The sequence below is a fragment of the Asterias amurensis genome, chromosome 6 (assembly GCF_032118995.1).
Source record: "Asterias amurensis chromosome 6, ASM3211899v1".
NCBI classification, from domain to species: Eukaryota; Metazoa; Echinodermata; class Asteroidea; order Forcipulatida; family Asteriidae; genus Asterias; species Asterias amurensis.
In genome coordinates, this window is record NC_092653.1 from 15,198,075 (window position 1) to 15,213,702 (window position 15,628).

The 15,628-nt window shown below is 35.7% G+C and overlaps 1 protein-coding gene across 1 annotated transcript in view; it reads right to left on the reverse strand.

The window, feature by feature from the left end:
• The window catches only part of LOC139938874 (uncharacterized), a 244,012-nt gene that overhangs the window by 8,522 nt on the left and 219,862 nt on the right, over positions 1-15,628 (reverse strand). The window contains exons 4-5 of the mRNA XM_071934522.1: positions 2,518-3,311; positions 390-488 (exon numbers count right to left, since the gene is read on the reverse strand). Of these exons, the coding sequence (XP_071790623.1) occupies positions 390-488; positions 2,518-2,778 (360 nt within the window). The 5' untranslated portion in view covers positions 2,779-3,311. The remainder of the gene's footprint in view (positions 1-389; positions 489-2,517; positions 3,312-15,628) is intronic.

Consider the following 15,628-nt stretch of genomic DNA (forward strand, 5'->3'; position numbering starts at 1 on the left):
AAACCACATTCCTTTGAAGGGGAATCCTTTGTACGGGGCCTATACATAATCAAATGCGGCAGGGTTTCTTACCAAATTAGTTTTCATGATCATTAGTTTTTGGAGTAATTTTGGCTACTGATGGTTACCCTTTTTGAGTCTACAATCTACAGCTGGGATCGTTATTGAGGAGATCAAGCAAGGACGCAGCTCCTCTAAAGCCCGCTTCATACTTCCTGCGAATGCTTCGTGTGAAGCAAATCTCCTTGCGTCACAAAGGGAAATGGAGCGCATACCGATTATTGCATCACCAAAATTCGTTTTGCATCCGCATTCGCAGGAAGTATCGACCGGGCTTTATCCTCTTACCCTTTGAACTCTACTACTACTAATGAAATCTAAGAAAGTACCTGGCAATCATCCTCTGTCAGTTTGTCTTGGATTATGTATGGATTTTGAAGGATGCATTCCTCATCGTATAATGGAGTCCAGTCCCAATATGGCAGAACCTAAAAAGAGAAAACACACATCATAAAGTTGTTCGTGGAAGTTAAAATTTCTTCAATCACACCGTAATAAAAAAATAAAAAAATACACTACACTCCTTTAACATTCCTATTTGAGTTCAACTTTCTCTCTAAAAACCGCATTCCTTTAAAGGGAATCCTTATGGTAGGGGACCTATACATTAGCAAAAGCTGCAGGGCTTCTTACCAAATTAGTTTTTATCCAGAGGCCAGCTATGCGTGAGATTTTTCAAAGCCCCCCCCCCCCCCCCCCCCCCGGAATTTTTTTTATGTGAAAGTACGATTGTGTCAGATTATTTCCTTCCAAAATAAATAAAATCCACTAAAAATGATGTCCAAAATCCTCCGTTCACTTCTTCTGCCTGTTGTGTCTTCGCTAGTGGAGCGCATTTAACGAATTTGCTAAACGAATCGGGAAAAACTTGTCACAATATAAGCATTTTGCCCTCTGCCGAATTTTAGGCCGTGTCCGAATTGGCGACTTTGGCTACAGCTACGGCTTGATCAGCGCGTCTGTCCAGTAGTGAAGAATAGCAGAGGCGCGCGCCCTAGCCGTAGCTGTAGCCGAAGTCGCCAATTCGGACACGGCCTTAGCTGAACCTGCTGGGAGAGCAAAAGCGTGCGCAATCTGCAAATTTCCCCCTGTTTTTACGGCAGCTCAAGTTGATGATTCTGATAAACTGCGTGCAATCTGAAGATTGTGCAAACATTGTAGAATGCGGTTTTTTATATTTTTTTCCAGCCCCAATGCGTGAGTAAATGGTTGCTGTGCGTGTGAGTGTGAGACAGAGCCCAAATGCGTGAGTCTCACGCCTAATGCGTGAGACTTGGTAGGTCTGTTTATGATCATAAGTTTGGCTACTGTAGAGGTCAAAAGGTTATCAAACCTAAAAAGGTAATGGCAGATAGAAAGATTGCAGTTTCCTTTCCAAAGACACCATTTTCAACCAATTTGACCCAGTGGTTACAAATTTAGACTGAAATCAACGGGAAACAGCATAATGTAACACGAAAACCATTTATCGGTTGGAGCTGAAATTTGAGCTTGTTGAGCCAAGATTACCCCATAAACCAAATTTGAGCAAATTTGAAGAGGGTAGGGTTTTACATGTCATTGGGTTATTTGACACGGAATGACCCCCATCAGCAGAACTGGTTATATCGATCTTCCTTTAAGTACAGATCCTCTTAGAAGTTCGGCGACTCCCAAGTAGGCTACTCTCGTAAGTGGTTACTTCTAGAAACTATAAGGCTCCCCCGTGAGCTCACGGGGGAGCCTTAGTTTCTAGAAGTAGTAAGTGGTTACCCTGGCCTAGGAATTCTCTCTGTTTTACTTAGGCCTATTCTAAAGTGAACTCGAGTCCCCATGATCCTACACTAGACCAGAAGCAATGCTCAGACAAATCTCAATAATTCTACCATCACCATGGAGGATTGCTACTGCTCCATCCATGGCTCTACCCTTTTTTTAGGAATAGGGTGGTCGCTGCACTTACGACTAGAACCGAGGTCCGTTTCTGTATCATCTCCACAAACAACCCTCATCACAGTTTTAGGCTGTATTGTTCTCCTTTTCTAATTCTAGTTTTAAATTGTAGATAATATTCTTGGTGCATTTCTGCCAGGCAGGTAGTTGCGATAGGAACCCTCCTGCCGACGGCGAGTCGGCAGGAGGGTTACGTTACCTTAACTACCACTACCGTACCAGGCAGGAGGCCTTGCCGCCTTTGTTTTGGGTTTTCATTTGTGTTTTATAAACAACAAAATGTGTGTTTTCTATTTATTGTTGAAATCAAATTATGTTTTTAATTAATTTGTAAACTATGAGGCAGTTCATCATTAGCCATTATGCTGCGATGACATTTTAAAATAAGTAAACCGAAATTTATGAATATATTATTATGTCTTTTTAATTTATGATGATAACTTTGAAAAAAAATATATATATCTAAAATTAAAATTAAATTACAAGCTATTGCACCGAAATAAATCATCAAAATCATTTCCTTACCTTCATTGCCGTAATTTTTGACGCAATGCATATCCACCGATATGTCCAAGTGTTCTGGAACAAGAACGCTACGACTGCGACCGCCAACGACACCAGCACAACTCTCCTCAACCATGCCCGGCGTTTGGACTGATTCGCGGCATCCAGAAGTGGGCGGGCTCCGCTCACAATCTGACTCGAAGTCAGACCAGACGACACACAGAAATCTAACACTTCCTTGAGGTCTTTATCAATGTTCTCGAGACTGTCGGTGCCTGCCATTGTATGGTTTCAGCTCTTGCTAATAATTCGATTTTTTTTTAAAGCGGGAAGTGATAAAGTAACGTTTATTTTACCGATAGTTGACTGCCTCTTGGTTGTGTGTACGTGTACGACGTGCATTCATTCATGCAGCTAGCAGACTTTGTTTTTATTTTTAATGGAACTTGAAATTGCGCCCTCAGTTGTCTCGTTTCTTTCACTGATGGACAAAAATCAATAGCTTACACACGTAAACACTACCATAAAACGTATCATGGTTGTGTATGAAACAGCTTTAGTTGTGTTTTATTGATTTAACTAATAATGGCATTTAATTATTGACATTTTTAAGTGTGCAGGAAGGTATAACATATTTCTCAATAACGTGGTCAAACTGTGTGCAGTGATCGTTGAACGTTTTACGACCGACGATAAAAATCCAACATATGTGGTTCACTATGATTTTGTACAAAATATTAAACTTTGATTTTTTGGGGTGTAATTTGATATCAGATGACGTCATCAAGTCTGCTATCATCGAAGTCTGTGTTGATCTAGTGCCAAAACATAATAAAAAAGTTCATAAACAAAAAAGTTCATCAGACATTGGGGTACAAGTACATTGACTTTAAAGAAACCGTTTTTTTTTTTTAATGAAACAATTAAAGCGGTGACACTATATACCAGAAAATACCGGAAATTACCGGAAAACACCGGGAAAATACCAGAAAACACCGGAAAACATCTGAAAATTACCGGAAAGCTACCGGAAAATACCGGAAAGCTACCGGAAAACACCAGCAAATAATAATTCTCAAAACGCGGTCCTACTAAAAGCCGACAACAAGCCGACAACGCCGACAACGCCAACAACAAGACCAGAGCGCCGCCAACACGCCGCCAACAAGTTTTAAATACCTCCAAAATGGCCAATAAACCATAGATATATTAGAACTATATGTGTTCTATGGTATATTAGAACTATACATAGTTCTATGGTTTATTGGCCATTTTGGAGGTATTTAAAACTTTAATAGATGTTAAATTTGCATCGGGGATAAAGAATATTAATTTTTTGGTTTTTACCCATATACACCGATGTGTGTAGCATTGTATACTCAGTACTTTCCCGAGTCCTGTGAAAAAAATCACAGGCATTTTTACTCGGGTGGGGCGGCGTGTTGGCGGCGCTCTGGTCTTGTTGTCGGCGTTGTCGGCTTGTTGTCGGCTTTTAGTAGGTTTCCGTTTTTTTTCTGGTTGAAGACAGACATTTTATCAGTTGAGACTGGCTAAACAACCAAAATTATCAGATTCATAGAGAAATTTGTGAGTTTGGATTTTTTGTCCGAAATGAAAAAAGTCGACCATACCCGGGTATGGACAAAATTTTCAGATTTGGAGTCAACCATTTCCGATGATTTTATGGTTCCAAATGATACAGAACGGACTACTGAAGACATTTTATCAGTTGAGACTGGGTAAACAACCAAAATTATTAGATTTATAGAGAAATTTGTGGGTTTGGATTTTTGTTCCGGAATGAAAAAAAGTCGACATACCCTGGTATGGACAAAATTTTCGTTTTGGGGTCAAACAATTTCCGATGATTTTATGGTTCCAAATGATACAGACTGGACTACTGAAGACATTTTATCAGTTGAGACTGGCTAAACAACCAAAATTATCAGACTTCAAGAGAATTTTGTGAGTTTGGATTTTTGGTCCGAACTGAAAAAAGTCGACCATACCCGCGTATGGACAAAATTTTCAGATTTGGGTCAAACAATTTCCGATGATTTTATGGTTCCAAATAATACAGAACGGACTACTGAAGACATTTTATCAGTTGACACTGGCTAAACAACCAAAATTATTAGATTTATAGAGAATTTTGTGAGTTTGGATTTTTGGTCCGAAATGAAAAAAGTCGACCATACCCGGGTAATGGACAAAATTTTCAGATTTGGAGTCCAAAAATTTCCGAAGATTTTATGGTTTCAAATGATACAGACTGGACTACTGAAGACATTTTATCAGTTGAGACTGGGTAAACAACCAAAATTATCAGACTTCAAGAGAATTTTGTGAGTTTGGATTTTTGGTCCGAAATGAAAAAAGTCGACCATACCCGCGTATGGACAAAATTTTCAGATTTGGGGTCAAACAATTTCCGATGATTTTATGGTTCCAAATGATACAGAACGGACTAATGAAGACATTTTATCAGTTGAGACTGGGTAAACAACCAAAATTATTAGACTTCAACAGAATTTTGTGAGTTTTGAATTTTGGTCCGAAATGAAAAAAGTCGACCATACCCGCGTATGGACAAAATTTTCGTTTTGGGGTCAAACAATTTCCGATGATTTTATGGTTCCAAATGATACAGAACGGACTACTGAAGACATTTTATCAGTTGAGACTGGGTAAACAACCAAAATTATTAGATTTATAGAGAATTTTGTGAGTTTGGATTTTTGGTCCGAAATGAAAAAAGTCGACCATACCCGCGTATGGACAAAATTTTCAGATTTGGGGTCAAACAATTTCCGATGATTTTATGGTTCCAAATGATACAGAACATACTACTGAAGACATTTTATCAGTTGAGACTGGGTAAACAACCAAAATTATTAGATTCATAGAGAAATTTGTGAGTTTGGATTTTGGGTCTGAAATGAAAAAGTCGACCATACCCGGGTATGGACAAAATTTTCAGATTTTGAGTCAACAATGTCTGATGATTTTATGGTTCCAAATGATACAGAACGAACTACTGAAGACATATTTTATCAGTTGAGACTGGCTTAACAACCAAAATTATTAAATTTATAGAGAATTTTGTGAGTTTGGATTTTCGGTCAGAAATGAAAAAAGTCGACCATACCCGGGTATGGACAAAATTTTCAGATTTGGAGTCCAAAAATTTCCGAAGATTTTATGGTTTCAAATGATACAGACTGGATTACTGAAGACATTTTATCAGTTGAGACTGGGTAAACAACCAAAATTATTAGATTTATAGAGAATTTTGTGAGTTTGGATTTTTGGTCCGAAATGAAAAAAGTCGACCATACCCGCAGATGGACAAAATTTTCAGATTTGGGGTCAAACAATTTCCGATGATTTTATGGTTCCAAATGATACAGAACGGACTACTGAAGACATTTTATCAGATGAGACTGGCTAAAAAACAACCAAAAATATTAGATTTATAGAGAATTTTGTGAGTTTGGATTTTTGGTCCGAAATGAAAAAAGTCCACCATACCCGGGTATGGACAAAATTTTCAGATTTTGAGTCAACAATTTCTGATGATTTTATGGTTTCAAATGATACAGAACCGACTACTGAAGACATTTTATCAGGTGAGACTGGGTAAACAACCAAAATTATTGGATTTATAGAGAATTTTGTGAGTTTGGATTTTTGGTCCGAAATGAAAAAAGTCGACCATACCCGCGTATGGACAAAACTTTCAGATTTGGGGTCAAACAATTTCCGATGATTTTATGGTTCCAAATGATACAGAACGGACTACTGAAAACATTTTATCAGTTGAGACTGGGTAAACAACCAAAATTATTAGACTTCAAGATAATTTTGTGAGTTTGGATTTTTGGTCCGAAATGAAAAAAGTCGACCATACCCGGGTATGGACAAATATTTCGTTTTGGGGTCAAACAATTTCCGACGATTTTATGGTTCCAAATGATACAGAACGGACTACTGAAGACATTTTATCAGTTGAGACTGGGTAAACAACCAAAATTATTAGATTTATAGAGAATTTTGTGAGTTTGGATTTTTGGTCAGAAATGAAAAAAGTCGACCATACCCGGGTATGGACAAAATTTTGAGATTTGGAGTCCAAAATTTTCCGAAGATTTTATGGTTTCAAATGATACAGACTGGACTACTGAAGACATTTTATCAGTTGAGACTGGGTAAACAACCAAAATTATTAGATTCATAGAGAAATTTGTGAGTTTGGATTTTGGGTCTGAAATGAAAAAGTCGACCATACCCGGGTATGGACAAAATTTTCAGATTTTGAGTCAACAATTTCTGATGATTTTATGGTTCCAAATGATACAGAACGAACTACTGAAGACATATTTTATCAGTTGAGACTGGCTTAACAACCAAAATTATTAAATTTATAGAGAATTTTGTGAGTTTGGATTTTCGGTCAGAAATGAAAAAAGTCGACCATACCCGGGTATGGACAAAATTTTCAGATTTGGAGTCAAAAAATTTCCGAAGATTTTATGGTTTCAAATGATACAGACTGGATTACTGAAGACATTTTATCAGTTGAGACTGGGTAAACAACCAAAATTATTAGATTTATAGAGAATTTTGTGAGTTTGGATTTTTGGTCCGAAATGAAAAAAGGCGACCATACCCGCAGATGGACAAAATTTTCAGATTTGGGGTCAAACAATTTCCGATGATTTTATGGTTCCAAATGATATAGAACATACTACTGAAGACATTTTATCAGTTGAGACTGGGTAAACAACCAAAATTATTAGATTCATAGAGAAATTTGTGAGTTTGGATTTTGGGTCTGAAATGAAAAAGTCGACCATACCCGGGTATGGACAAAATGTTCAGATTTTGAGTCAACAATTTCTGATGATTTTATGGTTCCAAATGATACAGAACGAACTACTGAAGACATATTTTATCAGTTGAGACTGGCTTAACAACCAAAATTATTAAATTTATAGAGAATTTTGTGAGTTTGGATTTTCGGTCAGAAATGAAAAAAGTCGACCATACCCGGGTATGGACAAAATTTTCAGATTTGGAGTCAAAAAATTTCCGAAGATTTTATGGTTTCAAATGATACAGACTGGATTACTGAAGACATTTTATCAGTTGAGACTGGGTAAACAACCAAAATTATTAGATTTATAGAGAATTTTGTGAGTTTGGATTTTTGGTCCGAAATGAAAAAAGTCGACCATACCCGCAGATGGACAAAATTTTCAGATTTGGGGTCAAACAATTTCCGATGATTTTATGGTTCCAAATGATACAGAACGGACTACTGAAGACATTTTATCAGTTGAGACTGGCTAAAAAACAACCAAAAATATTAGATTTATAGAGAATTTTGTGAGTTTGGATTTTTGGTCCGAAATGAAAAAAGTCGACCATACCCGGGTAATGGACAAAATTTTCAGATTTGGAGTCAACAATTTCTGATGATTTTATGGTTTCAAATGATACAGAACCGACTACTGAAGACATTTTATCAGGTGAGACTGGGTAAACAACCAAAATTATTGGATTTATAGAGAATTTTGTGAGTTTGGATTTTCGGTCCGAAATGAAAAAAGTCGACCATACCCGCGTATGGACAAAATTTTCAGATTTGGGGGTCAAACAATTTCCGATGATTTTATGGTTCCAAATGATACAGAACGGACTACTGAAGACATTTTATCAGTTGAGACTGGGTAAACAACCAAAATTATTAGACTTCAAGATAAATTTGTGAGTTTGGATTTTTGGTCCGAAATGAAAAAAGTCGACCATACCCGGGTATGGACAAATATTTCGTTTTGGGGTCAAACAATTTCCGACGATTTTATGGTTCCAAATGATACAGAACGAACTACTGAAGACATATTTTATCAGTTGAGACTGGCTTAACAACCAAAATTATTAAATTTATAGAGAATTTTGTGAGTTTGGATTTTCGGTCAGAAATGAAAAAAGTCGACCATACCCGGGTATGGACAAAATTTTCAGATTTGGAGTCAAAAAATTTCCGAAGATTTTATGGTTTCAAATGATACAGACTGGATTACTGAAGACATTTTATCAGTTGAGACTGGGTAAACAACCAAAATTATTAGATTTATAGAGAATTTTGTGAGTTTGGATTTTTGGTCCGAAATGAAAAAAGTCGACCATACCCGCAGATGGACAAAATTTTCAGATTTGGGGTCAAACAATTTCCGATGATTTTATGGTTCCAAATGATACAGAACGGACTACTGAAGACATTTTATCAGTTGAGACTGGCTAAAAAACAACCAAAAATATTAGATTTATAGAGAATTTTGTGAGTTTGGATTTTTGGTCCGAAATGAAAAAAAGTCGACCATACCCGGGTATGGACAAAATTTTCAGATTTGGAGTCAACAATTTCTGATGATTTTATGGTTTCAAATGATACAGAACCGACTACTGAAGACATTTTATCAGGTGAGACTGGGTAAACAACCAAAATTATTGGATTTATAGAGAATTTTGTGAGTTTGGATTTTTGGTCCGAAATGAAAAAAGTCGACCATACCCGGGTATGGACAAAATTTTCAGATTTGGAGTCCAAAATTTTCCGAAGATTTTATGGTTTCAAATGATACAGACTGGACTACTGAAGACATTTTATCAGTTGAGACTGGGTAAACAACCAAAATTATTAGATTTATAGAGAATTTTGTGAGTTTGGATTTTTGGTCCGAAATGAAAAAAGTCGACCATACCCGCGTATGGACAAAATTTTCAGATTTGGGGTCAAACAATTTCCGATGATTTTATGGTTCCAAATGATAAAGAACGGACTACTGAAGACATTTTATCAGTTGAGACTGGGTAAACAACCAAAATTATTAGACTTCAAGAGAATTTTGTGAGTTTGGATTTTTGGTCCGAAATGAAAAAAGTCGACCATACCCGGGTATGGACAAAATTTTCAGATTTGGAGTCCAAAAAATTTCCGATGATTTTATGGTTCCAAATGAAACAGAATGGGACTACTAAAGACATTTTATCAGTTGAGACTGGGTAAACAACCAAAATTATTAGATTTATAGACAATTTTGTGAGTTTGGATTTTTGGTCCGAAATGAAAAAAGGTCGACCATACCCGGGTATGGACAAAATTTTCGTTTTGGGGTCAAACAATTTCCGATGATTTTATGGTTTCAAATGATACAGACTGGACTACTGAAGACATTTTATCAGTTGAGACTGGGTAAATAACCAAAATTATTAGATTCATAGAGAAATTTGTGAGTTTGGATTTTTGGTCCGAAATGAAAAAAGTCGACCATATCCGGGTATGGACAAAATTTTCGTTTTGGGGTCAAACAATTTCCGATGATTTTATGGTTTCAAATGATACAGACTGGACTACTGAAGACATTTTATCAGTTGAGACTGGGTAAATAACCAAAATTATTAGATTCATAGAGAAATTTGTGAGTTTGGATTTTTGGTCCGAAATGAAAAAAGTCGACCATACCCGCGTATGGACAAAATTTTCAGATTTGGGGTCAAACAATTTCCGATGATTTTATGGTTCCAAATGATACAGACTGGACTACTGAAGACATTTTATCAGTTGAGACTGGGTAAACAACCAAAATTATTAGATTCATAGAGAAATTTGTGAGTTTGGATTTTTGGTCCGAAATGAAAAAAGTCGACCATTACCCGGGTATGGACAAAATTTTCGTTTTGGGGTCAAACAATTTCCGATGATTTTTTGGTTCCAAATGATACAGAACGGACTACTGAAAACATTTTATCAGTTGAGACTGGGTAAACAACCAAAATTATTAGATTTATAGAGAATTTTGTGAGTTTGGATTTTTGGTCCGAAATGAAAAAAGTCGACCATACCCGGGTATGGACAAAATTTTCAGATTTGGAGTCCAAAAATTTCCGAAGATTTTATGGTTCCAAATGATACAGAACGGACTACTGAAGACATTTTATCAGTTGAGACTGGGTAAACAACCAAAATTATTAGATTTATAGAGAATTTTGTGAGTTTGGATTTTTGGTCCGAAATGAAAAAAGTCGACCACACCCGCGTATGGACAAAATTTTCAGATTTGGGGTCAAACAATTTCCGATGATTTTATGGTTCCAAATGATACAGAACATACTACTGAAGACATTTTATCAGTTGAGACTGGGTAAACAACCAAAATTATTAGATTCATAGAGAAATTTGTGAGTTTGGATTTTGGGTCTGAAATGAAAAAGTCGACCATACCCGGGTATGGACAAAATTTTCAGATTTTGAGTCAACAATGTCTGATGATTTTATGGTTCCAAATGATACAGAACGAACTACTGAAGACATATTTTATCAGTTGAGACTGGCTTAACAACCAAAATTATTAAATTTATAGAGAATTTTGTGAGTTTGGATTTTCGGTCAGAAATGAAAAAAGTCGACCATACCCGGGTATGGACAAAATTTTCAGATTTGGAGTCCAAAAATTTCCGAAGATTTTATGGTTTCAAATGATACAGACTGGATTACTGAAGACATTTTATCAGTTGAGACTGGGTAAACAACCAAAATTATTAGATTTATAGAGAATTTTGTGAGTTTGGATTTTTGGTCCGAAATGAAAAAAGTCGACCATACCCGCAGATGGACAAAATTTTCAGATTTGGGGTCAAACAATTTCCGATGATTTTATGGTTCCAAATGATACAGAACGGACTACTGAAGACATTTTATCAGATGAGACTGGCTAAAAAACAACCAAAAATATTAGATTTATAGAGAATTTTGTGAGTTTGGATTTTTGGTCCGAAATGAAAAAAGTCCACCATACCCGGGTATGGACAAAATTTTCAGATTTTGAGTCAACAATTTCTGATGATTTTATGGTTTCAAATGATACAGAACCGACTACTGAAGACATTTTATCAGGTGAGACTGGGTAAACAACCAAAATTATTGGATTTATAGAGAATTTTGTGAGTTTGGATTTTTGGTCCGAAATGAAAAAAGTCGACCATACCCGCGTATGGACAAAACTTTCAGATTTGGGGTCAAACAATTTCCGATGATTTTATGGTTCCAAATGATACAGAACGGACTACTGAAAACATTTTATCAGTTGAGACTGGGTAAACAACCAAAATTATTAGACTTCAAGATAATTTTGTGAGTTTGGATTTTTGGTCCGAAATGAAAAAAGTCGACCATACCCGGGTATGGACAAATATTTCGTTTTGGGGTCAAACAATTTCCGACGATTTTATGGTTCCAAATGATACAGAACGGACTACTGAAGACATTTTATCAGTTGAGACTGGGTAAACAACCAAAATTATTAGATTTATAGAGAATTTTGTGAGTTTGGATTTTTGGTCAGAAATGAAAAAAGTCGACCATACCCGGGTATGGACAAAATTTTGAGATTTGGAGTCCAAAATTTTCCGAAGATTTTATGGTTTCAAATGATACAGACTGGACTACTGAAGACATTTTATCAGTTGAGACTGGGTAAACAACCAAAATTATTAGATTCATAGAGAAATTTGTGAGTTTGGATTTTGGGTCTGAAATGAAAAAGTCGACCATACCCGGGTATGGACAAAATTTTCAGATTTTGAGTCAACAATTTCTGATGATTTTATGGTTCCAAATGATACAGAACGAACTACTGAAGACATATTTTATCAGTTGAGACTGGCTTAACAACCAAAATTATTAAATTTATAGAGAATTTTGTGAGTTTGGATTTTCGGTCAGAAATGAAAAAAGTCGACCATACCCGGGTATGGACAAAATTTTCAGATTTGGAGTCAAAAAATTTCCGAAGATTTTATGGTTTCAAATGATACAGACTGGATTACTGAAGACATTTTATCAGTTGAGACTGGGTAAACAACCAAAATTATTAGATTTATAGAGAATTTTGTGAGTTTGGATTTTTGGTCCGAAATGAAAAAAGGCGACCATACCCGCAGATGGACAAAATTTTCAGATTTGGGGTCAAACAATTTCCGATGATTTTATGGTTCCAAATGATACAGAACATACTACTGAAGACATTTTATCAGTTGAGACTGGGTAAACAACCAAAATTATTAGATTCATAGGGAAATTTGTGAGTTTGGATTTTGGGTCTGAAATGAAAAAGTCGACCATACCCGGGTATGGACAAAATGTTCAGATTTTGAGTCAACAATTTCTGATGATTTTATGGTTCCAAATGATACAGAACGAACTACTGAAGACATATTTTATCAGTTGAGACTGGCTTAACAACCAAAATTATTAAATTTATAGAGAATTTTGTGAGTTTGGATTTTCGGTCAGAAATGAAAAAAGTCGACCATACCCGGGTATGGACAAAATTTTCAGATTTGGAGTCAAAAAATTTCCGAAGATTTTATGGTTTCAAATGATACAGACTGGATTACTGAAGACATTTTATCAGTTGAGACTGGGTAAACAACCAAAATTATTAGATTTATAGAGAATTTTGTGAGTTTGGATTTTTGGTCCGAAATGAAAAAAGTCGACCATACCCGCAGATGGACAAAATTTTCAGATTTGGGGTCAAACAATTTCCGATGATTTTATGGTTCCAAATGATACAGAACGGACTACTGAAGACATTTTATCAGTTGAGACTGGCTAAAAAACAACCAAAAATATTAGATTTATAGAGAATTTTGTGAGTTTGGATTTTTGGTCCGAAATGAAAAAAGTCGACCATACCCGGGTATGGACAAAATTTTCAGATTTGGAGTCAACAATTTCTGATGATTTTATGGTTTCAAATGATACAGAACCGACTACTGAAGACATTTTATCAGGTGAGACTGGGTAAACAACCAAAATTATTGGATTTATAGAGAATTTTGTGAGTTTGGATTTTCGGTCCGAAATGAAAAAAGTCGACCATACCCGCGTATGGACAAAATTTTCAGATTTGGGGTCAAACAATTTCCGATGATTTTATGGTTCCAAATGATACAGAACGGACTACTGAAGACATTTTATCAGTTGAGACTGGGTAAACAACCAAAATTATTAGACTTCAAGATAAATTTGTGAGTTTGGATTTTTGGTCCGAAATGAAAAAAGTCGACCATACCCGGGTATGGACAAATATTTCGTTTTGGGGTCAAACAATTTCCGACGATTTTATGGTTCCAAATGATACAGAACGAACTACTGAAGACATATTTTATCAGTTGAGACTGGCTTAACAACCAAAATTATTAAATTTATAGAGAATTTTGTGAGTTTGGATTTTCGGTCAGAAATGAAAAAAGTCGACCATACCCGGGTATGGACAAAATTTTCAGATTTGGAGTCAAAAAATTTCCGAAGATTTTATGGTTTCAAATGATACAGACTGGATTACTGAAGACATTTTATCAGTTGAGACTGGGTAAACAACCAAAATTATTAGATTTATAGAGAATTTTGTGAGTTTGGATTTTTGGTCCGAAATGAAAAAAGTCGACCATACCCGCAGATGGACAAAATTTTCAGATTTGGGGTCAAACAATTTCCGATGATTTTATGGTTCCAAATGATACAGAACGGACTACTGAAGACATTTTATCAGTTGAGACTGGCTAAAAAACAACCAAAAATATTAGATTTATAGAGAATTTTGTGAGTTTGGATTTTTGGTCCGAAATGAAAAAAGTCGACCATACCCGGGTATGGACAAAATTTTCAGATTTGGAGTCAACAATTTCTGATGATTTTATGGTTTCAAATGATACAGAACCGACTACTGAAGACATTTTATCAGGTGAGACTGGGTAAACAACCAAAATTATTGGATTTATAGAGAATTTTGTGAGTTTGGATTTTTGGTCCGAAATGAAAAAAGTCGACCATACCCGGGTATGGACAAAATTTTCAGATTTGGAGTCCAAAATTTTCCGAAGATTTTATGGTTTCAAATGATACAGACTGGACTACTGAAGACATTTTATCAGTTGAGACTGGGTAAACAACCAAAATTATTAAATTTATAGAGAATTTTGTGAGTTTGGATTTTTGGTCCGAAATGAAAAAAGTCGACCATACCCGCGTATGGACAAAATTTTCAGATTTGGGGTCAAACAATTTCCGATGATTTTATGGTTCCAAATGATAAAGAACGGACTACTGAAGACATTTTATCAGTTGAGACTGGGTAAACAACCAAAATTATTAGACTTCAAGAGAATTTTGTGAGTTTGGATTTTTGGTCCGAAATGAAAAAAGTCGACCATACCCGGGTATGGACAAAATTTTCAGATTTGGAGTCCAAAAATTTCCGATGATTTTATGGTTCCAAATGAAACAGAATGGGACTACTAAAGACATTTTATCAGTTGAGACTGGGTAAACAACCAAAATTATTAGATTTATAGACAATTTTGTGAGTTTGGATTTTTGGTCCGAAATGAAAAAAGGTCGACCATACCCGGGTATGGACAAAATTTTCGTTTTGGGGTCAAACAATTTCCGATGATTTTATGGTTTCAAATGATACAGACTGGACTACTGAAGACATTTTATCAGTTGAGACTGGGTAAATAACCAAAATTATTAGATTCATAGAGAAATTTGTGAGTTTGGATTTTTGGTCCGAAATGAAAAAAGTCGACCATATCCGGGTATGGACAAAATTTTCGTTTTGGGGTCAAACAATTTCCGATGATTTTATGGTTTCAAATGATACAGACTGGACTACTGAAGACATTTTATCAGTTGAGACTGGGTAAATAACCAAAATTATTAGATTCATAGAGAAATTTGTGAGTTTGGATTTTTGGTCCGAAATGAAAAAAGTCGACCATACCCGCGTATGGACAAAATTTTCAGATTTGGGGTCAAACAATTTCCGATGATTTTATGGTTCCAAATGATACAGACTGGACTACTGAAGACATTTTATCAGTTGAGACTGGGTAAACAACCAAAATTATTAGATTCATAGAGAAATTTGTGAGTTTGGATTTTTGGTCCGAAATGAAAAAAGTCGACCATTACCCGGGTATGGACAAAATTTTCGTTTTGGGGTCAAACAATTTCCGATGATTTTTTGGTTCCAAATGATACAGAACGGACTACTGAAAA